The following is a 24,556-nucleotide window of genomic DNA, read 5'->3' as shown; positions in this document are numbered from 1 at the left end:
CACAAACAAAAATAATAAAGGATGAATAAATTCAAATAGCAAAGGAAAGAAAAATAGAAACTGTCTCTAGTACCTGAAGGAGGGAAAGTTTCTGGAGTGGTTGCTGCAGTGCTGGAATTCACCTCCCAAGGTTCTGTTCTGACATCTGTGAATGGGTTATCTGGAAGCCATGTTCCATTTGGTGAAACTGTAGTAATTACAGAATTGGTGCTTGCTAGTCTTGTGGTCCCATTCTCAGAATCTGAAGAATTGGCAGTGGTTACATAGGTGGATCCCAGAGTTAGATTTGGGCTGAATGTTGGTGTCACAGAAGTTGTTACTGAAGAAGCAGGACTTGAAGTTTTTGTCTCTTCTTTTACTGACTCTGCTATCGTTACTTCATTAGATCTCGTAGGTGAAGCTATAAACACCAAGAAAATAAGGAAACATCACATGACGAGCTTAAAAGCTATGAGGCACAAAGTATCAAATCTTAATAAGCTTTAAAACACCTCTACACCAGTAGAAGAATGAAAAAACTAGAGAGGGCACGTGCACACACTCTTTTTATCTAGTGCTGGACCCTTCCTACCAACTTCAAAAGACTACTGAAGGGAGGAAGACACTGGATTTTTTTTTTTTTAGTTTATCTTTATTGTTGAAAGTACTACAGATGTCCCTCTTTTCCCCCCATTCATCCCCTCCACCCCACATCTTCACCCCCAGCCCCAGGAGAAACTGGATTCTTTACTTAGTTCCTCAGAATATATAGGAGGCTTAAATAACAACACTTTTTGTACTTTTCTGGAATGAACACATGATCTTTTTACTTACTTAAAATAGTATGTATATGATATATGTCATAATATGTAGTATAGTATAGACCACGATGATGAGCATTCACTACAACTCAGAGACTTCCAAAGACATTTATTTTACCATTACATTTATTTATTTATTTTTTACCATTACTTTTAAGTAAAACTTATTTTTCCTTCTCTAATACAGGGTGAGGAACATCCGACTTGCGGGCCATATACGGCCCATTAAATCATTTGGTCTAGCCCTGCCAAGGCAACCACAGGCAGGACTCGAAATTCAGTAAATCTAGGAGTTTTTTTCCCAGCGAATTTTTAAGTTGATAATTTCATATGGTCCTCAAATTACGTTATAAATATCCAAATGGCCCTTGAGAGAAAAAAGGTTCCCATCCCTGCTCTAATATCACCTAGGTCATCAATTTTGAGTCATTAAATGTAAAAGCAAAATTCTACTCTGAATACAGCCTTATTAAATGACAATTTACCTGTGGTTGCATTGTTGGCACTGACATGTATCAGACTACTGACAAGCAGAACAAGAATGATCCAGGGATCCATGCTGACCTGGAAAATAGAGAGCTATGTTAGATAAGATTCTATAACTATGTCCAAACTACTCACACCAAAGGAGTATTTTGGGCAAAATCTTCCCAGCTATTAAAATGTGCACACAGGACAAATGATTTTTTTGGGAAGTCTGATATGTACATTTCTCCAGGAATCCAACTACTTAACTGAATCTTTATACAAATATAAATAAAACTTAATAAGAACAAACATTATATATATATATATATATATATATATATTTATTGATTGATTGATTGATTGATTGATTGATTTCAGAGAGAAGAAGGGAGAGGGAGAGGAAGGGAAACATCAATGGTAAGAGAGAATCATCGATAGGCTGCCTCCTGCACACCTCCTACTGGGGATTGAGCCTACAACCTGGGCTTGTGCCCTGACAAGGAATCAAATAGCAATCTCCTGGATCTTAGATCGATGCTCAACCGCTGAGCCATGCTGGCTGGGCAGAACAAACTTTTTTGAGCAGTGATTCTCAACCTTAGCTGTGCTTGCTTTAGAATCACCCAAAGAACTTTTAAAATTCCCCATGCCAAACTATATCTCTAGGGGTGAGAGGTAGGTAGCTGTCCTTTTAAAAGCTCTCCAGGTGATTGCTATATGCAGCTTTAGCATCTTCAGAATGAGAAATATGGAGAAGATAGGTTGACTACATAGTGCCCTTCAAAGCAGACATCACATAGCTGTCCTCAAGCTTTATTCCACCTCAAACCATATCAAAGGGCTTTGGCACATTCCCACCACTAACAGTGGCTCATTCATCCATTCAGATTTCTGTGCGCTACAATGAACTACGTACTAGGGAAACAACTGCACAGCAGTACAGTCATAGGTACTATATTCATGGGTCTCACAGCCATAGAGAGTAATTCAATATGGTAGTGACTCTCCATGGGAAGCAGGACATGCCTCTCCTGAGAAAGGGTAGGGACATGAAGATGGCTTGCATATACCCCAGGAGTTTGCCTCTGGTAACAGAACCATGCCTAACAAGAAAATGGATTTGGCAGGTAGCCTTTCCAAGGTGCAGCCATACAAGATTTGACCATATCCTCACTCTTCCCATCTGACCGTAATCCAAAACTGGAAAAGCACACAATTCCCTCCATAGGAATAGGAAACAGATTAGAAGGCTGATTATTACATATGCATCTATTTTTGATAAATGAAACACCTAACAATAGAAAAACACTTCTAAATGTAAAAGAAATCAATTATAAATAATGTTCACTAATAGGAAGATTCAATATTGTCAAGATGTCAGTTCTTCCCATTTTGGTCTATAGATTCAATACAATTTCAATCAAAATCCTAGCAAGTTATTTTGTGGATACTGAACAGCTTATTCTAAAGTTTATAATAGAGAGAGACAAAAGACAGAATAGTCAACTCAGTACTGAAGAAGAACAAAGCTGGAGAGAGAGCACTATCCTACTTCAAGACTTACTATAAAGCAATATTAATCAAGACAGTGTGGCACTGGTGAAAGAACAAACAGATCAGTGGAACAGAAAAGCCCAAATACAGACCAACATAAATATAGCCAATTGATTTTTTTTTAAAAATGTGTCTTTACTGATTTTAGAGAGGAAAGGAGAGGGGGAGAAAGAGAAAGAAACATCAATGATGAGACAGTCATTGATCGGTTGCCTCCTGCATGCCCCCTACTAGGAATCGAGCCTACAACCCGGGCATGTGCCCTGACCGGGAATCGAACTGTGACTTCCTGGATCATAGGTCAATGCTCAACCACTGAGAAATGCCCGGTTGCACTACAGAAGAAATTTAAAAAGCCAGATGGAGACAGAATAGACCACCCTGATCATTTTGGTTCAATGGTTAGAGCGTCAGCCCAAGGACTGAAGGGTTCCAGGTTTGAGTCCAGCCTCAGTTGTAGGCTTTATCCTGGCCCCAGCTGGAGTGTGTGAAGGAGGCAACCAATTGATGTGTGTCTCTCACATCGATGTTTCTCTCTCTCTCTCCCCGCCCCTTCCACTCTCTGAAAAGCAATGGAAAAAATATCCTTGGGTGTGGATTAAAAAAAAAAAAAAGAAGACTGAATAGACCACATGATCTCAACTAAATTTATGAATGTATATGCATGAAAGTAAGACTGGAAGGAAAAATCTATAAACATTTTGGCATAGCACTTCATGATTTTTATTTTCTTTATATTGTACTTTTATTTTCTAAAATTTTAAAAATAAAAAGCATATTTTGATAAATAATCAGTAAAATTAAGTTTAAAAATAGATTTCACTACATCATGAATATAAGAAGCAAAACTAAAAGAAGAAAAACGTACAAGGAAGCCATACCTCAAGTGAAAGAATGCAAGGGAAAAGAACACACACAGAGTGGATTGCAGGTTGGAAAAGATTTGTATGCATAAGCTACAGAGTGAGAGATACCTCAAATGTGTCACTAAAAAGGTACATATATCACAATCAGGAAAACCATGGTGAAGGCCTAATTTTTTTCAGAGGATATACAGACCCTCATGCAAATTCCTGTGACTTCCTGATCTCCAGACTAAACTGCAACCACACCTATGCTCACTTCCCCTCCTCCAACCACATCTTCTATTCCAAGCATCTTAGAGCTGCATGTCAGGAAGCAGGGGTGAAGTTTCCTCACTCTTCATGGATGCTGTATGCAAACAGTTTTTCCTGGAGCCTGCTTAGCAGTCCCTGCTCCTAAGGGCTTTTTTGCCTAATGATTGCTGGTACTCCCTAGTTACGGCAATGTAGTTCACAGTTTTCTTTCCATTCCCATCCCCATCCCCAAGTCCTGATATTCTTCTCCTAGAAGGCTGTTCAACACCCTCACAGACAACAGCCACTACAATTCACATCTGGGCCAGCGGCTGAGTTCCCTGACTTCCTCAGCTCCAACCTTATACCTCTACTCCACTTGGGCCACCTATGACAATGGCTCACTCTAGGCTCTGTCATCACCAAGAAAAGCTCTCATCCAACTCTCCAACCACAGTCCTTTATCCTTGCAGTTCTCTCCTAATACTTCTACTACATCTGTTCTCTGACCTAACCAGGCTTTTGGTCCCTTGAATCCCTCTCTAATTTTCTTTTCAGTATCTCTGTCCTGTCTTTATTTTCCTCTCTACTCAATCAAGAATTTGGTGTCAGTTCAATCATTCCCCTGCTAATATCCTAAATTACTTTGCTACATTGTTCTAATACACCTACATGAGGGACACCCCCCTCAAACCCAATCCTGAACTAATCCTACATACACTTGGACTGCCAAATGCTGCCTAAGAAAATCAAACAACCCATAAAGTTGATGTCACTATTTCTGCCTCAATGGAACTCTGAAAACCAGCAATCTTTCTGTATTTCCCTATTCAACTCTCTCGCAAATTTTCCATAGTAGTGATTTCAAAGAACCTCCTTTTCTCTCCAACCACCTCTTCCTACACCCTTGGCTGTTGGCCTTGCCTTCACTTCAGAGAGAATAGAAGCCATTGGACTGGGACACCCTTAATTTCCAGTCACCATATTTACACATTTCCTTCTCTGCAGTTCTTTCCAAGAATCTCAGTCCATTAGAAACCTTACCCTGTAGATCCTCTACCACCTTCTCCTAGATTGAATTCCTCCCTTTCATAACAGCATTTAAACATAAGAATTTATCAAATAAAAATAATAACTCCTTTGAATTTACATCAGTCCTCCAAATAACATTCTCTCTACTACAAATTTCTAGAAAGAGTTGTGTCCATGGCAATCTGGCCTCTTTTACCATCATTCTACTAAAACAATTACCTCCATACTTTTAAAGAATGAGCTCTTTTAGCCCAGCTGGCAAGGCTCAGCAGTTAAACATCGACCTATGATCCAGGAGATCGAGGTTCGATTCCCGGTCAGGGCATATGCCCCAGTTGTGGGCTTGATCCTCAGTGGGGGGCGTGCAGAAGGCAGCTGATCAATGACTCTCTCATCATTGATGTTTCTCTCTCTCTCTTTTTCTCTCCCCTTTCTTCTCTCTGAAATCAATAGGGACATATTTTTTTTAAAAAGAAAAAGTATGAGCTCCTTTAATATATTTCCAACTCATTCACAAAGAACTAATTTCTCTAATATATAAAGGACACCTACAGATTAGATGAATAAAAAGGAGACCAAAAACCCCCCCAAAATAGGCAAAAGACATGAGACAATTCACAGAAAAACTAAACATTTCTCTTAAATATATGAAAAGATGCTCAACCTCACTCATGATCGAATTAAAGCTATACCTTTTTTCAACTATCAGAAACAAATATAAAAAACTTGAACAACACTACAATGGCAAGGATTTGAGTGAACAGATACTCTCATACAATCTGTAAATATTTATCAGAATTAAGCAAGCACAAACCCTTTGACACAATCCCACTTCAGAACTCTCCAGATATACCCATATTTTAAAAGTGACTTATGTACAAGATTATTCAATGCAGCATTATCCACAATTTAAAAAAAAACAAACTGAAAATAACCTAAATGTTTATCAGTAGGAGAAGTGAACATGATTAAATAAATCATGGCATATTCACAAAATGGAATACTATGCCGTTGTTAAACAGAATGAGGAAGCTCTTTGGAGATCCATTTTAGTGCACGAGACCACCTCTGATTTTGAACTAACTTAAAAATAATTTTTACAAAAAATTAAAATTCACCGTGGAGGGGAGGGGGCACTGGTATTTCTGTCTCTCCCCCACACCCTCCTTCCCCTACCTCCCACACAACTTTTTGTTGTTAAATCTCTCAACCTCTGTCACATATGATTTATTGATACCCAATACTGTCTCAAATTCATCACTTCCCCACACCATTCTCTGAATTGAAGATTTAAAAAACTGGTTCTATGATAAAGGTCTAGTTTCAATATAGATAAACAGTTAAATGGTTTAAATTTGAGGGAAATATGCACTACCAAATGTCAAAAGGAAACCAGCCCTGCCAGCCAGCTGTAGTGTGCACGATGTCAGAAACCTTGTGCATGCATTCTAATAGTTGAAATGGTCCGCTTTGTCACAGGATGATTTTTAGGATGAGCTCTATTTGTGATATTTTAAAAATTAGTTTGTCTCACAGCTTCTTATACAACTAAATATACACTTACTTTACAATCCAGTAAATTCCATTCCTATATATTTACCCAAAAGAAATAAAAAAAACATGTCCACAAAAAGACTAGTACAAGAATGTCCATAATAACAAAAAACTGAAAACAACCCAGGTAACCAACAATAAGAGAATACATAAACAGTGATATTTTTCTCACAATGGAACATTACTCAGAAATAAAAAGGAAAGAATTACTGATATACACAGCAACGTAGGTGAATCTAAAAAACACCACATCAGTTGGCAGCCAACTGATGTTGATGTTTCTCTCTCATCAATGTTTTTATCTCTCTCCTCCCCTCCTCTCTAAAATCAATAAAAACATTTTAAAAATAAATAAAAAACATCACATTGAGTGAAAAAAGCCTTATGGAAGAGCATATTATAACATACGATTCCATACAAACGAAGTTGTAGAAAAAGTAAAACTATGGTGGAAAAAATAAAAACATTGTTGTGTGTGAAAGAGACAGGATTTACTGGAAAGGAACATAAGGGTACTTCCTGGACAAGAGTAATATTCTGTAATTTGACAGGGTACTGGGATGCATGAGTGTATGCATTTTTTAGAACGCACAGAGTGGTAACTTAAGATTTGTGCATTCACTGTACATAAATTTTACCTCTAAAAAAGGCTCCACCCATTAACAAATATTGTAAATGATATGCATGTTTAAGTATTGGGAAGAAGTATACTGATGTATGTAATTTACTTTGAAATAGATGTTAAACAATATGAATTGATGGGTGAATAGAGGGATAGATGGGCAGATATGTGATAAAACAAGTATAGTAAAATGTTAACTGTAGAATCTAGGTGGTGGATTAAATTCTCTCAATTTTTCTCGTATCTGAAATTTTTGTAAATAATATATTCTCCATTTACTCAAGATTTTATGTTCTTCAAAGTGTTACTGTATTTTGTGTGTGTGTGCTATTCATTTCTGGTGAGAACATTTAAGTTCTACTCTTTTAGCAAATCTGAATTATATAAGACAGTGTTATCAACTATAGTCACTGATCTCCAGACCACATTCCTCTTCTAGCTGAAATTAATGGAATATTTTAATGCTTTTACTAAAACATTACTTTTGTTATACAGGAAAGACACTGGTCCTCTTCCTCTTCACTGAAATTATAAACCACACACACACACACACACACACACACGCACACAGTAAAGCATGCTCATTCCAAGATACACAAATAGAACAGAGAGACAGAAAGCAAAATGTAAGTTTCATTCACCTCCTGCCAATCCCATTTCCCAAAAGTAATCACTACTTTCTTCTATATCCTTTAGAAATTTCCTATCCTATACCAGCATATACCCACACATAAAAAAAATTATAAATAGGATATTACACATACTATCTACAGCTTGCATTTTTACTTAAATAATAAATCCTGGACCTCTTCCACATGAACACATCTAGCTACCTTTCTTTTCAGTGGCTGTATAGTGTTTCATTATATGGATGTATCACAATTATTTTAACCAGTCTTTCTGTTTGCTTTTGTTAAGTAAGAGTTAATTGTACATGATTTCCTCCCCTATCTTTTACAACATTTTTGATTAGGCAACAGTGGCCTGACTAAAGATAGAATTATATATTCCAGGAAAGCCAAAATAATAGAAGAAACTCACATTTACACACTGTTCGTTTTTCAAAAAGTGAATTATAAGACTTTGGTTAACTGTGAATAAAGAACAGCTGAGGAGGGAGGCTTTAGGAGATGAGTCATGAAATCTGGGCAGTTCTCTAATTTACTGGACACAATGGCACACACATTGTGTTCTCTCTCTTACCCTACACCACACCCAGAAAAAGGGCCAATGTACAGTCCTTATTTCATTACAAAAACATTTCTTACTTTAAAACACTGTTTTCCACATGCATTAATTAGGGTGCTCAGTCTGGAGAATTTAACATTAAAAAAAAACAACACAGAGGAAAACCAAGATTCCATTAGCAATACTTTGTAAAAGTACTAAGATAAGTGACAAAGAAAGTTCTAAAAAATTATGGCTGTTTATTTCCCGATATTTGAATGTCTAAGAACATTACCCAAATTTTCTTAAAATTCAAATTCAGCATAGTTGATCTGAGACACCCTCCAGAGGTACATGTGGAGGCTCTGAATTTTGCAGTGGAAGCGTGGATGGTGCATAGTGTTCTCTGGCTATTAAATCACTAACACTTGCCCTCCCATCTCAAAACCTAGCTGCACTGAGCACTTTGTATGCCTTTTCTCAATCTCCCCAACCCTATGATGCTAATATTGGTGTTACTACAACTTACCATGTTGTGCACCTTTGTTGGGGGAGGGGAGGCTTGAACTACAGAAGCCCTGAATGTTAAATTCTCAAGCAATTGCTTACACACTTATCAGGGGTAAATTACATGAAATATATATCCTGCACCCAAGATGAAGGAATCATCCAAAGACATACTCTTTGGCTTCTGGCCAAAGAGAAACACTCCTTGCCCAGACATACCCTCCCTATCAGTGGACCCTGAAACCCTAAGAGACATGCTATCCTAGCTTAAATCAAGTAGAGGCAGAACACAGAAAATTGGGTGCTATGGAGAACATGCCCATTCCTCAGGTGTGGATAAGTGACTAAGTTCTAGCTAAGGAGAAATAAGATCAAGTATATTATGAGATCTGTAAGAAGGTGATTTAAAAGGAAGGGTGTGAGCCTTTTACCCCTATCCTTCCTGTAACCCGGAATTTAGATGTGATAATTAGAGCCCCAGTAGTCACTACGTACCCTAAAGTGACTTTGAGCATAGCAGGATTGAATTAGAAAGGAACTGAATTCTCCGATGACACTGTGAAACTGCCTTACTGGCCCTACTTACTTTCAGATTTCATATATACAAGAAAGAAATAAACCTGTTTTATTTTCTGATATATACAACCAACCCCAAACCTGATACAGCTAGTTATAAGGAATAAGACTTGTGATCACTAAGGAATGAGAATGATGAGGGTGCTCTGGAATGCATTTTTCTTAGCCCTCTTGCTAGTAAGTACAATGCTGCATACATTTGCTAAAGAAAAAATGTTACAAGAAATCAATATTATGAAGCTCCCACTAGCAAAGGAGAGCTCAGCCACTCTGCACATTCCCCAAAGTTTGCACTTTGGCTATGATAGTTTCCATCAAGAGTCTGTCTACTGAAAGTTAAGCATTCAATATTGAATACATTAGTACTGATAAAATATGATCAAGTATCAGGTATATATTATCCCAGTTCAATCTAACAGCAACTCTACAAGCTAGATACTCTTACTCCCATTTTGCAGATAAAGACATTGAGAGATGGTTCATATAGCTGGTAAATTGTGGATGTAGAATAAATCTAGACTACCTTTCTTCACATATCTAATTATCATTGATCCTTCAAAAGATTAAAGACTAATGAAGAAACAGAAAAATCTTCCTAAAGCCAAGTAAAACTAATTGATGATTATTTCCATTTTACGGGTTTTTAAACAAACGGAGAGTGAGGTGTGTTTTTTTTATGTGCTCACATTAATCAACCACGGATATTCAGATATTCAATATACATGTGTCTGTTCAAGTACTAGTGCTGATTTTAAGTACACTCACCTCTTTTGCACAGATGAAGATCCCCTTGGGAAAGGTATGTATTCAGCTCTCGGCCTTATTGAGGATACCTCCCAGGTGTAGGAGAACTAGAGAAGTAAGTGGCAGCCAGGAATGTTAAGCTCTGCCCTGAGCATTTTCCTAGAGCTGTTCAGGTTCTCTGATTTGAGGAAAAAGGCACCTAGGAGTGTTCAGTTCCTTCAGCTAATTGTTCGCTCAATCAACATCATGTTATTTACATTAAGAATAAAAACTATTTTTACAACTACAATCCTTGGTTGCCTATAGCAGGCACTTGTACTAGGTATTCTATACATTTTAACCCATTTAATCCTCACAATCACCTTATGAGTGAGGTTTTATTTTTCCATTTTACAGATGAAGAATCTAAAGATCACAGAAATTAAGGAATTTGCTCAAGGCCACATATCTAATAAATATTAGGATTCAAACTCAGAGCTTTTATTGATTTTTTTAAAAAATTTATTTTATAGAGAGGGCAGAAGAGAAGAGTCAGAAACATCAATGTGAGAGAGAAACAACCATCAGTTGCCTCCCATACACACATTGACCAGGGATGGAACCCACAACCTAGGTATGTACCCTGACCAGGAATCAAACCCGAAACCTTCCAGTGTTTAGGACGACACTCCAACCACCCGAGCCATCCGGCCAGGGCCAAACTCAGAGCCTTTAAAACTCCAAAGCTCATCTAGTGGGGTGTGACTCAGTGGTTGAGCATCGACCTAAGATCCAGGAGATCATGGTTTATTCCCGGTCAGGGCACATACCCAGGTTGCGGGCTCCATCCCGTCGGCGCGTGTGCAGGAGCAGCAGGAGGCAGCCAATCAATGATGACTCTCTCATCATTAATGTTTCTATCTCTCTCCCTCTCCCTTCCTCTCTCTGAAATCAATAATAAAAAACCCCCCACATATATTAAAAATAAACAAAAAAACCCTCCAAAGCTCACCTCTTCCCTTCATACTCTACGATAGTGGGAATACACAGATTAGATATGGACACTGTCATCAAAGTAGCTCACTAAGCAGTAGTGAAGCACAAATAAACTATGTATTCAAACCTTGAATGATCATTAATATTAAGGTGAAGTGGTAAAACGGCAGGCCAGAGGAGGAGTTTTCAGGGGAGGTAATGTTTGAGTTCAATTTGGGAGGGTAAAGGGTAATTAGCCAAGAGAAGGGTCAGAAAGTCTTTCAAGCAGAGAGGATTTAGAAGAGGAAAAAGTGTATCTAGTTCCAGGCATGGCAAAGAGCTGGGTAAAGGCATCAAGCAGGACCTCAATAAATATCTGTTAAATGAATTTGAAAATTGCAAACATTTAAGATTGGGGTCTGTGAGGATATGTGGAGGAAATGCAGGCGGTGAAAATAGAGGAAGCAGAGATCAGATCACAAAGGGGCTGTTGGCCACATAAAAAGTTTTAACTTTCCACCGAACACACTGAGGAGTCATCAAAGGCTTTAGCACAGGGAGGTTGATGGGAACAATTTGTATTTTAGAAACAATGAGTGACAGACGCAGGGTAGAGGATCAACTGGTGGTGTTTGAGGTTAGGGAAGCAGTTGACTGAAGACTTCAAAAGTAACCCAGCCAATAAACCAGGAGAACCTCAGAGCAAGGCAGAAATATCCAGGGAAGACTGATAAGAGAATTTACAGGGGTGGAACTGAAGATTTAACAATGAGTTGCGAGAGGTAAGAACGGTCCAGGTGTCTAACTTAGGTGAATCGTAATGAAGGAGGATGACTGCTTTGGGACATATCATGGGGAAGGTTATACGCTGAACATGGAAAATGTACACGCTGTACCTACATAAAGCAAGGGGAGGGTAAAGGCAGGGAGAAGAGGCAAAATGGCAACAACGGAGCAGCTGTCACAGAAGTCAGGCAGTAAGCCAAAGAAAGGAAGAAGACAGCTGTAAGGGTGACAAAAGTAACAATGAGCAAGCCAGGCAAGAGACATCTGACAAGCACAGGAGGCAAGAGTAGGTGGGCACTGATGAGTAGAAAACTGATACATGCCACCAAGGGAGGGTGGAGTAAGAACAGCACACCGAATACTTGCCAGTGAGAGAAAATAGCTTGAAAAACTGCTGAAGGCTTCTGAAGAAGTCCTAGAACACCAGAAATAAACTTTCATTATTGGTCTTTCCTTGAGAAAACCAATGTGATAGAGAGGTCAAAAATAAAAGGAGTCCAAGGCCCTGAAGAACAGCTTGCTTCCACAGATGAAATTATGCAGAGAATGAAACAGGACCAGTAAGCCTATAAAACAGGATTGTTAAATTCTACTGCCTTTAACTTTCACCTAAGGGTTAGATTTGTTTAGGGCCTAGAGAGAGGAAACTGGAGGCAAGAAGGTCAATCAAATTACTTCAAATAAACATACAAAACAGTCTGGGTACAAATTTATATTGCATATTAACTAAGACAAAGAACAATATAAAAAAGTATTGTTCTGCTTAAAGCACACTTTGTAATAAACTATCAGATATATGAAACCAAAGCAAAATACAGTTTATATGAATAAAAAAATAAAAACAAACCAGGGACAATTTTGAAAAAGAATAAAATGAGAGAAAGCCATTTACCCAATGTTAAGGTTTAGTATACAGCTACCATAATTGAGACAATATGGTATTAACAAAGAGATAAACATAACAGATCTACAGAATAAAAGAGAGAGCCAGAAACAAATCCACACAAATATGCCCAAATAATTTTTGACAAAGGCGCAAAAGCAATTCAATAGAGGAACGCCAGCCTTTTCAACAAATGGTGCTGGGAAACTGGACAGCCACATGCGAAAGAATGAAGTTGGACTTCTACCTTATACCATGTACAAAAATTAACTTAAAATGGATCAAAAACCTAACCATAAGATTAACACTATAAAACCCTTAGAAGAAAATACAGGGGGAAAGTATCACAACAATGGATTTGGCAATGACTTTTTAAAATATGACACCAAGCCCAGCCGGGCATGGCTCAGTGGTTGAGAGTCAGCCTAGGATCCAGGAGATTGCGGTTCAATTTCTGGTCAGGGCACATGCCTGGGTTGTGGGATCGGTACCCAGTAGGAGGCGTGCTGGAGGCAGCTGATCAATGACTCTCTCACCACTGATGTTTCTATCTCTCTCTCCCTCTCCCTTCCTCTCTATGAAATCAATAAAGATATATTTTAAAATATATATATATATATATATGACACCAAGCCCTAGCTGGTTTGGCTCAGTGGTTAGAACGTTGGCCCCTGGAATGAAGGGTCCCGGATTCAATTCCAGCTAAGGACACGTACTTTGGTTGCAGGCCCAGCCCCATAGAGGCGTGTGCGGGAGGCAACCAATTGATTTGTCTCTCTCATCTCACATCAATGTGTCTCTCTCTCTCTCCCCCTTTCCCTTCCACTCTCTCTGAAAAGCAGTGGAAAAAATATCCTCAGGTGAGGATTACAAATAAAAATTTAAAAAATGACACCAAAAACACAGTTAACACCAACAAAAGAGATAACTGGACTTCATCAAAATTAAAAACTTCTGTGTATCAAAAGACACTATCAACAGAATGGAAAGGAAACCACAAATGGGAGAAAATATGTGCAGATCACCTATCTGATAAGGAACTGAAAACCAGAATATATAGGGTGTCCCAAAAAATGTATACACACTTTAACAGTTGGTAGCTCAATTTTGAAAATGAAATGTATTTTAATAAACATTGCCTTTATAATTATTCAAAGTGTGTGTATACATTTGGGGGGGATACCCTATATAAACTCCTATAACTCAACCACCAAAAAAATCAACCTGATCAAAAAATGAGCAAAGGACTTGAATAAACATTTCTTCAAATATTATATACAAGTGGCTAATAAGAACATGAAAAGATGCTCAACATCACAAATTATTGGGGAAATGCAAATCAAAATCACACTGAGACCCAAGCAGAATGGCATCATCCTGTGCACCGAAGAGTTGCAGGTTCAATTCTGTGTCAGGGCATGTGCCTGGGATGAGGATTTGATCCCCAGTCTGAAGGCAACCAATTGATGTTTCTCTCTCACTCTCTCCCTTCCTCTTTCTAAGCCTATCCTCGGGTGAGGATTAAAAAATAAATCACACTGAGATACTATTTCACACATATTACACAATGGCTATTACCAAAAAAAAAATCAAAAATAGAAAATAACAAGTATTGGCAAGGATAAAGAGAAACTGGAACCCTGTGCATTGCTGGTGGGAATGTAAAATGGTATACAGCCACTTTGGAAAGCCATCTGGCAGTTTCTTAAAAAGGTAGACATAAGTCTACCGTAAGATTCAGCAATTCCACTCTTGGGTATTCATCCAAGAAAACAGGATATGTATGTCCATACAAAAGCTTGTATATTAATGTTCACAGAAGCTTTTTTTGGTAATAGCCCCAAACTGGAAACAACCCAAATGCCCATCAACAGATGAATGGATAAACAAACTGTGGTGTACCTATATAATGGAACACTACTCAGCAATAAGAATAAATGAACTACTGATAAAACATGGCTGAATCTCAAAATAACTAAAAGAAGCCAAACAAAAGAGTACATACTTGCTTTAAAATGTAGGTTTTAGCCCGGCCAGGTGTGGCTCAGCGGTTGAGCATCCACCTAGGATCCAGGCGACCGGAGTTCGATTCCCGGTCAGGGCACATGCCCGGGTTGCAGGCTTGATCAATGACTCTCTCATCATTGATGTTTCTGTCTCTCTCTCTCTCCCTCTCCTTTCCTCTCTCTGAAATCAATAAAGCTATATTTAAAAAAATAAATAAAAAAACAAAATGTAGGTTTTATTATTATTCAGCTATAGTGAGACCAAAAAACTGATGATTGCCGCTGAAAAGACAGCTTATTAGTTTGTTACTCATAGTTCCTAAAAGGAGGTGGCACACAATACCACACAGGGGACACATGGGTAAGCACCACGGTTGGTTAGGGAGTGAAGGGAAAACATAACTAAACACTTTTATTGGGGTTTCTACAGGAAGGAATGGTGGAAGCAGGGTGAACAGGTTTAGGATCATCTATTTTGAACAGTATCAGCTGGCTCTATGGTTTAGAGCGGGGGAGGGGGGACCTTTTTCTGCCAAGGGCCATTTGGATATTTATAACATCATTCGAGGGCCATACAAAATTATCAATTTAAAGATTAGCTATGAAAAAAGCTCCTAGGTTTATTGGATTTTGAGTCCTGCCTGCAGTTGCCTTGGCAGGGCCAGACCAGCTGGACATACCCCACCCCTGGCTTAGAGGCTGTCCCTAATTGCCTGGTACCTGGCCCTGGAGTGAACTGACCAGGTGAATAGTGTCCCAGAGTGTGAGAGCCCAATAAAGCAAGTGGCTGGGGTATGGGCTCTGGATTGATTGGTTTGCATATGAACGGCACGCTAGCAGGTGCATTGTTTATCGTCTCTAGAAACTGGCTAACCCCAAGAGGGGCAGTCTCTCCAGAGTCAGCAAGGTTCCAGATGTCAAATCATCAGAAACACATAGTTAATACAATAATGCATAATTTCATTTATATAAATCCCTAGAAAATACAAACTAATCTACAGCGACAGAAAATAGCTCAGTGGTTGCTTGGGGACAGTGCTGTGAGCAGGGACAAGAGGAAGGGATTACAAAGAGGCCCAAGAAAACTTTAGGGGTTTGATATATATGTTCACACTCTCTTGATTGTGGCAATAATTTCACTGCTATAGACATATATCTAAACAATAAATTTTGCACTTGAAAAAGCACAAACATGAATTTAACGTGGAAATAACAGATACTGATGAAAACTAAGACTGTTATCAACAATTATAAGCAAATAACTTTGAAAAGTTAAAAGAAATGAACAAATCTATGGAAATATAGAACTTAAAACTAGCTCAGAAATAAATAAAAAACCTGAATACTCTTGTAACTATTAAAGAAGCTGACCGCAAGTTTAAAATTTTGCCACAAAAACAACAACGCTGGGCCAAGATGATAAAATGGGGGAAGGAGGGTGGTGGTGGAAATAATTCCCAACTCATCCTAAGAGGTAGCTAAAATCTGGAAACAGCCCAAGTGCCCACCAGTAAATGAGTGGATAAAAAAGCTGTGGGACATTTACACCATGGAATACTATGCAGCTGTAAAGAAGGATCTGTACCCTTTGGGACAGTATGAATGGACCTGGAAAATATTATGCTAAGTGAAATAAGCCAGGCAGAGAAAGACAAACATCACATGATCTCACTTATATGTGGAATCTAAAGAACTTAATAAACTGATGAACACAATAGATTCAGTGACATGGAACCATAGATCAGACTGACAAACATCAGAGGGATGGAGGAGGGCAGGTGGGTGGAGGGGGAGAGATTAACCAAAGAATTTATATGCATATATGCACAACCCAAGGACAGGGAAAATCGTGGGGAGAGGGAAGAGACAGGGTGACATGGGTCACTGGGGAGAAAAAGGGACATCTGTAATATTTTAAACAAAAATTTAAAAAAACCAACAAAAATAAATAAATAAAGTAAAATCAATGAAAAAAATACCCTCGGGTGAGGAAGAAAGAGAGAGAGAGAGAGAGAGAGAGAAAGGGGAAAAGGGAAAGGGGAAAGGGGAGAAAGAAAAGAGAAAAGAAAAGAAAAGAAAAGAAAAGAAAAGAAAAGAAAAGAAAAGAAAAGAAAAGAAAAGAAAAGAAAAGAAAAGAAAAGAAAAGAAAAGAAAAGAAAAGAAAAGGTTTGTTTGTTAGGTTGAGTGGGGAACAAATCGTGTTTAAATGCTGATGATTTCGTGTAAAGTAGTAGAAAAGTCAAAGGCTAAAAAAGTGGAGGAGGTAACGAGATACTGTTAAGATGTGGTAAGACTTACAATGCTGTTTCAGAAAATGGCAGGAAATGCTGACATTGGGCAGCCCTGAGGGCCCAGGTAAGATAAGGCCCATTTTTTAAGAATTCTTTTCTAGAAAAATGCTCTAAGCAGTAATAGTTTAGAGAATATACAGAATTAAGGTTTTACTGGGTGAATGTAACAGAACTCTAAGCAACAAGATTGAGTACTAGCAAGAGAATTAGCTGAATTGCTGAACCAAAGAGTCTAGCCTTGATAGGAATGGAAGGTAGATATGATTAAAGGAAATAAAGTACTGAAGTGACAAAAACTCAAAAGATGTTAGATAATATTTTAAGTGGGAACTACAAAATAAGTAAACTGGAAGGCCCCAAGAGGCTAATTTCACCAGAATTGTTTGAAAGCTATTGTAATTGACAGGCTCTAGTCCTTGCAAAAAATCAATAAATATGGTTAACTCTATATAGTTATAGTTTCCTTAAGATATATGGATCACAATGACAGTAAAATAAAAATCCTTTACTACCCCCAGTTATGCCACAAGCATCTTGTTTAATATCCTTTCAAAATTCCCTGTTTACTTTCCTCCTCTACGCCTGCAGGCAAAACAAACTATTTCAGTGTTGATTATCTTCTTTTAAAAAGTTAGTAATGAGTATGCAGGTTATTTGAAGCATCTATCAACCTCCTATCTAACTGATTAAACATAATTATCTAGAGGCAAATTTTATATACAAATAACTTTAAAATAAACCCTTAAACTCTGGCCTAATTACTTGGCAAAAATTAGGCTGCAAGTCATTTTATTTATTAGATACTGATGGACACTAACTTCAACGGCTATGACACTAATCAACACTGAAATCTCTTATCTGGAAGGAGGACTATTCATATATTCAGTGTCTGCAGAGTTCCCACTGAGCTAAACATAGTGCAGTGTGTACTCTATGAAAGAGTCCATGAGACAGGCTTTGTGGGGGGAGGGTAGTTTAATTCTTTCACAATGCCTGTGGAGAGGCTGGCAGCAATGAAAGCCTAGAAAACTCATGAAAGGCCCTTTTATAACCATGGTAAAAGTGGAGCACAAAAGCAAAGTCAGATGACCTACTTAAAGCTTTGCTTTTACTGATGAGAATTAATTCTTATTCCAGATTAGTCTCTTTCTAGAAAAAGAAAACTTTACATAATGGTTGGAAAATTAAAATACAAGGCGTTATGACTCTACTAAGTTTTAATATTTCCCTCTCAAATATCAGCTCAAGACCTAGGATCTGTGGCCAGAGACAAAATATACTTGGTAAGGCTCTGAGAGGTATGCTCTTGTTTATCTCAGTGTAACAATGTGTTCTCTAACTCCGGGCTATGAGGAAATTTAAGTTCTATAACCCACTGATCAGATCAGAAGTTTGGGCTAATAATAGTATAAGAGAAAATAGTTTCTTAATCTTTACCTGGACCTTATACAAAGAAAAGGATGGTAAACCTGTCTTGAAAGGTAAAGACATACTCAGCAGTAAGAAGGAATGGACTAATGATGTATGCAGCAAGATGGATGAATCGCAAGACCATTATGCTGACTGCAAGAAGCCAAACACAAAAGAGTATATACTGTATGATTGCATTTATTTTTTTATTTATTAAAGTGTATTAAAATTACCATTTATTGCCTGGCTGGCATGGTTCAGCAGTTGAGCATCAACCTCTGATCTAGGAGATCGCAGTTTGATTCCTGGTCAGGGCACATGCCAGGGTTGCGGGCTCGATTACCCAGCAGGGGGCATGCAGAAGGCAGCTGATCAATGACTTTTTCTCACTAATGTTTCTATCTCTCTCTCCCCCTTTCCCTTCCTCTCTCTGAAATCAATAAAGACATATTTAAAAAAACAACAAACATATAGATCAATGGAAGAGAATAGAGAGCTCAGAAATAAACCCATGCTTATATGGTCAATTAATCTATGACAAAGGAAGTAAGAATATACAATGGGGTAAAGACAGTCTCTTCAATAAACGATATTGGGAAAATTGGATAAATACATGTAAAAAAATGAAACTAGACCACTTTCTTACAACATATAAAAGAATAAACTCAAAATGGGTTAGACTTAAATATAAGACCTGAAACCATAAAACTCCTAGAAGGAAACCTAGGCAGTAAAATTTCTAACATTTCTCACAGCAATATATTTTCTGATTATCTCCTCAGACAAGGGAAACAAAATAAAAAACAAATAAGTGGGACTACATCAAACTAAAAAGTTTTTGCAGAGCAAATGAAACCATAAACAAAACAAAAATACAACCTACCAAATGGGAGAAGATACTCGCCAATGATACATCCAATAAGGGGTCAATATCCAAAATTTATAAAGAACTCATACAACTTAAAACAAAACAAAACAAACCATCTGATTAAAAAAAGCTGAACGAAAAGTTTCAAAGACCTGACTGAAATTTATCATAATTGTCAAATAATTACAAAACTCATACATACACAGCCGGTGAGACTTTCTAATCACTGTCTGATAGAATGAGTAAAATAAATGGGAAAGGCCAATTCCTTGATACAGCAGAAACTCCTATGTCAAATGGGAAACAAAACTTTGTGGCAGCCCTGGCAGTGTGGCTCAGTTCTTTGAGCATCATCCGGTGCACCAAAAGGTCACGAGTTCAATTCTTGGTTAGGTCACATAGCCAGGTTGTGGGTTCAATCCCTGGTCAAGGTGCAGGCAGGAGGCAGCCAATCGATGTTTATGTTTCTCTTTCTCTGCCCCCCCCCTAAAATCAATAAAAACAAATTTAAGAAAAACAAAAACCCTTGTGGCAAATTAGAGCGACACTGCCACGGTTCTACTTCCTATTGTTAATAGAGCCATTGCCAGGAAGCCCTATGTTTACTATAGCAACAACTGGTCTTGCTACTCATCAAGTTTCTGCCTTTTTGCTTCCTTGAGAAGCAGACAGGAAAATCAGGTTCCTGATCACTTTTTTTTTTAAAGAACAGTTTATTGATTTTTTTTAGAGAGAGAGGTAGGGATAAGAGAAACATCGATGTGGGAGCGGAACATTGATCAGCTGCCTCCTGCACGCTCCTACTGGGGATCAAGCTCACGAGTAGGGGATCAAGCCCATAATCAGGGCATGTGCCCTGCCCAGGAATCGAACCAGCAACCTCTCAGTGCATGAGATGACACCCAACCAACTGAGCCACACAGGCCAGGGCTCCTGATCACTTTTTTAAAGAGAAGCTGCCTTTTAAAAATAGAAATTAATAAATGTATATGTAAAAAGTAATTTTATACTTTGACTGACACCCAATATTTATGTATATTAAACCTAATCTTTAAAGCAGAGTCTTGCCCTAGCCTGTGTGGCTCAGTGGTTGAAGCATCAACCCACGCAGCAAAGGGTCTCAGGTTCGATTCCTGGTCAAGGGCACATGCGGGAGGCAGCTGATTGATGCCTCTCACTCACTCTAAAAATCAATGGAAAATCAATGGAAAAAATATCCTCAGGTGAGGATTAACATACATACATACATACATACATACATACATAAATAAATAGCACACAGTCTTGCTATCTTTTTTATCTTGCAATACAGAAATCTAGAAAATCTACTAAAATTCTCCAGCTACTAAAGTCTAGAAATGCAGGATAAATGCTAACATCCTTAGCTAAGTTCTCAAGAAAGAAGAGAAAACAGCCTGGACGTGCGTGGCTCAGCGGTTGAGCATTGACCTAGGATCCAGGAGATCGGGGTTCAATTCCCAGTCAGGGCACATGCCCAGGTTGCAGGCTAGGCAGCCGATCAATGACTCTCTCATCATTGATGTTTCTATCTCTCTCTCCCCCACTCCTTTCCTCTCTCTGAAATGAATAAAGATATGTTTTTTTAAAAAAAAAAAAGAGAAAACTGCCAGTGGCATGAAACAAAAAGTGAACCAAAAGCCAGAAATAGAAGAATGTGCTGATCTCTGTACTGGCCCCAGAAGCATTTGTTAGGACATTTCAGTAACTAACGGAAGTGGACAAAAGGAGATAGAAAGCAGGAGAAAAGTAGGAAAGACTCTTCAGAAAGGTAAGGAGTTGGATCTAAGATCTCTTGTGACCCTCAAAAGCCTACACTCTCAATGAAAATAAATAAGAAAAAAATCCACCTGCATGAACAAGAAGACCAGAAAACTTGTCTGACTCAGTTTAAGCTATAGATAAGGAGAGGAAAAGGCTCCCCTTGGGAATTTGAAACCACAGACAGGCTTCATATGGATTTGAGGTCTAAATTTACTTACTCTATCTTATGATTCAGGACCACCGTCCCCCATAGGAAATTAACAAAACTGGCTCATGTCAGTGATGCCCCCAGACATCTCTAGCAGAACCAAAATGAAATCACTGTGAAAACGCAAACCTTCAAAATAAAATGCACAGGATTCAGAAAACAGAACAGTCTTATAAAGACTGTAAATAAGTATGTTTAACAATGATTAAAGATAAAAACATCAAAACCATAAGGAGGGTGTCCAGCTGGAGTGGCTCAGTTGTGTGTCATTCCATGCATCATAAGGTTGCCGGTTTGATTCCCATCAAGGGCACATACCTGGGTTGCAGGTTTGATTCCCATGCAGGAGACAACCCATCGATGTGTCTCTCTCACACTGATGTTTCTCTCTCTCTCTGCCCCTCCCTCCCTTCCACTGTCTCTAAAAATCAATGGAAAAAATATCCTCGGGTGAGCATTAAGAAAACAAAACCAAGTCTATTTACTGATGCTATATACCATATTAATAAAGGGGGAAAAACGCACAGTCATTTCAGTGCAGAAAAAGCATTTAACAAAATCAAACACCCTTTTGTGACAAAGACACTCAACAATGCCATAGTGGCCAACAATGCTGTCTACTATGCCTTTTTTCTGTTCATCATCTCACAAATCCACAAATTCACCCACTTTTCCCTCCTTTCCACAGATTCGCCATGCACTGCAGATGTCACTTTCTGGAGTGACCATGTACAGATTGGCAAATTTCCTCTTCCTAGATATATTATATTGTTGATTCATTAACAATGAACTCATGGCCAACAGCACTGTAACTTATGACTGAACAAAGTTTATTCAACACGTTTTTTTCCATAAGGCACACATCACAGCCTTCCTGAGCTAAGGAATACTAGACAATACATCAGCCCTACACTTGGGTTTTAAACAATGAAATCACCAATAAAAAGCACACCAAAAAAAAACCCCCAAAAATATGGCACCAAATAGACAGCAAAAAGGATTCTTGTTTACAATGTGAGAGCTGAAACAAGAAGGCAGAGCATTACCTTGTACAACCTCAGCTAGGAATGTATGTGTTAAACCACACAAAATTGTTGCCTCTCTACACATGTACATGAATGACCATGAAAGCAGATTTGGGGGTTACAAAGTTCAGCAAGTAGGTAAATAGGCAAATAATGATGGTCCACTGTATTTCCTTCCTTTCTGAATAATTCACCCTAAAAACCATTAGGTGGTGCTGAGCAAGGCTGGCCTCCACATGGTGTCATAAGTAAACAAAGACTGGCTACATTAGAGGGGCTTGATCAATTAATATATTAAGAATAAGAAAAACCAAGTTTCTCTGTCAGAGAGGAATTACAAATATAAAAGGGAGAAAATAAAATGAACTCTGAGGTATTGTACTGGAATCAGAGGTACCAGTGGGAACTCACAGCATTTTAAAGAAAGAAAGAGAAAAATATAGATATGGGTGCATTTGTAAGTACTATATAAATATATATGTTTGTGTATGTATATACATGTGAATATTCCCTGGCATTGAGAGTGCCTAAGAGCAGTGATGACCCAGTAGAACAATCATACCTAGCATCCAGGCTTGGTTTCTAAATACATTCTCCAATAAAAAGAACCAGGGCTCCTTGGTGAAATGACTGATTTCAGGGCTGGGGCAAGACAGGAAGAGACTGAAACATCTTGTTGTACCAGAAAGTAAGGAAGGGACATGACTAAAGTATAATAGGATATGCCAAAAGGATACTGAAGCCAGCTTATTGGCGAAATCTGAGCAAACTGAGCATCAAATAACAAATTATATTAATAGATAATTACTCACTGAATAAAATGGGAATCCATATGTCCACATTAATATAATAGAATAAACAAGGAGAGAAAAAATCTTTTCTTTACAATGGTATGTCAAGTGATGAATGTGGAAGAAATGATAAAATCAGAAAAATCATCATTTGGCAATCATCGTAGTAATAATCCAGCCAAGAAATATCAATGATGCTAAAACTAGTGGGTCAAAGTTTGACAAGAAATATTTACATGGTCACAAAGTACCACTTTCTCACAAAATACCTATTGACTATAAATGGAAAAATAGATAAATTTACAGTAGAGAGAACTGGCAGACACTATCTTAATCAAGTGATCAAAATTAACATACAGAAATGCGACACACAGAAATAGAATACCTCTGACAGGACAGAAGAAGGACACAATACAATTTATGTGGTATTCCTGACAAAATGCAAATTCTGAATCTACCCATGAAGAAACATCAAGCCCAAACTGAGGAATAGTCCTCAAAATAATTAGTCTATACTCTTCAAAAGTATCAAGATGACCAAGTCAAAGACAGACATGACAGCTTAGTGCAATGTACGATTCTGAACTGGATCCGTCTGTTATGGAGGATATAACTGGGACAACTGGTAAAACTTGAATGGGATCTGAGGATTAGCTGGTACTACTGTATTATACTGTAAGTTCCTGATTTTAATGGGTGTATTGTGGTTACATAGGAGAATGTCCCTGTTTGTAGGAAATATACACTGAAGTATTCATGGCTGATGGGCATCAAGTGAGCAACTTACCCTCAAATGGTTCAGGGAGGGGAAAAGCTCTTTGTACTATTATTGCGACTTATCTATAAATTTAGAATTATTTCAAAATAAAGGACAAATGCAAATAACAAAAAAGCACACACCAATGTCTCAGTATAATAAATACCTAATTCTTCCTTGGTAAAACTTATGGATTAAAAAGTACCCCATTACCACTACTTACTTATACTAGATTTTTATAATAATGTATCAAATTTTCACACATCCCAATAGAAATTTCTGTGATGCTGAAAATGTTCTACATACACGCTGCTCAATACAACAGCACATGTGGCTGATGACTATCATATTGGACAGTGCAAGTCTAGAAAATAGTAAAAGCCATAAAAGATTAAAGAGCATTTTCATAAAAAAATGTTTTAATACTAATTACATTTCAAAACAAGTTACATTACTTTACTTTTTCTATACTTGTTGATAGATTAATGGCCCCATTTATTTTTCAAAACTCGTATCTTCTAATTTCTTAAGTCTGAATATCTATTAGAAGCAACGCGTATCTATCTTTAGTTTGAAAGCAGTTTTTGTTTTTCTTTAAACTGACTTCCCTTTTGGTATACCATTCCTTTTGATTCATACCCATGTCTTCTCTACTTTTTGAAGTATGCCTTCCT

The 24,556-nt window shown here is 37.9% G+C and overlaps 1 protein-coding gene across 2 annotated transcripts in view; it reads right to left on the bottom strand.

Annotated features, from left to right (window-relative positions):
* PTPRA (protein tyrosine phosphatase receptor type A) overlaps window positions 1-24,556 on the bottom strand; it is a 110,047-nt gene that overhangs the window by 65,531 nt on the left and 19,960 nt on the right. For both annotated transcript variants that reach the window (XM_087818837.1, XM_087818838.1), the window contains exons 2-3: window positions 1,286-1,364; window positions 74-400 (exon numbers count right to left, since the gene is read on the bottom strand). In XM_087818837.1, the coding sequence (XP_087674963.1) occupies window positions 74-400; window positions 1,286-1,358 (400 nt within the window). In that variant the 5' untranslated portion in view covers window positions 1,359-1,364. The remainder of the gene's footprint in view (window positions 1-73; window positions 401-1,285; window positions 1,365-24,556) is intronic.

This window comes from Miniopterus natalensis, chromosome 7, assembly GCF_054644295.1.
Source record: "Miniopterus natalensis isolate mMinNat1 chromosome 7, mMinNat1.hap1, whole genome shotgun sequence".
Lineage (NCBI taxonomy): Eukaryota > Metazoa > Chordata > Mammalia > Chiroptera > Miniopteridae > Miniopterus > Miniopterus natalensis.
Note: the sequence above shows the minus strand (reverse complement) of the source record. Positions and strands in the feature narration are given on the sequence as shown.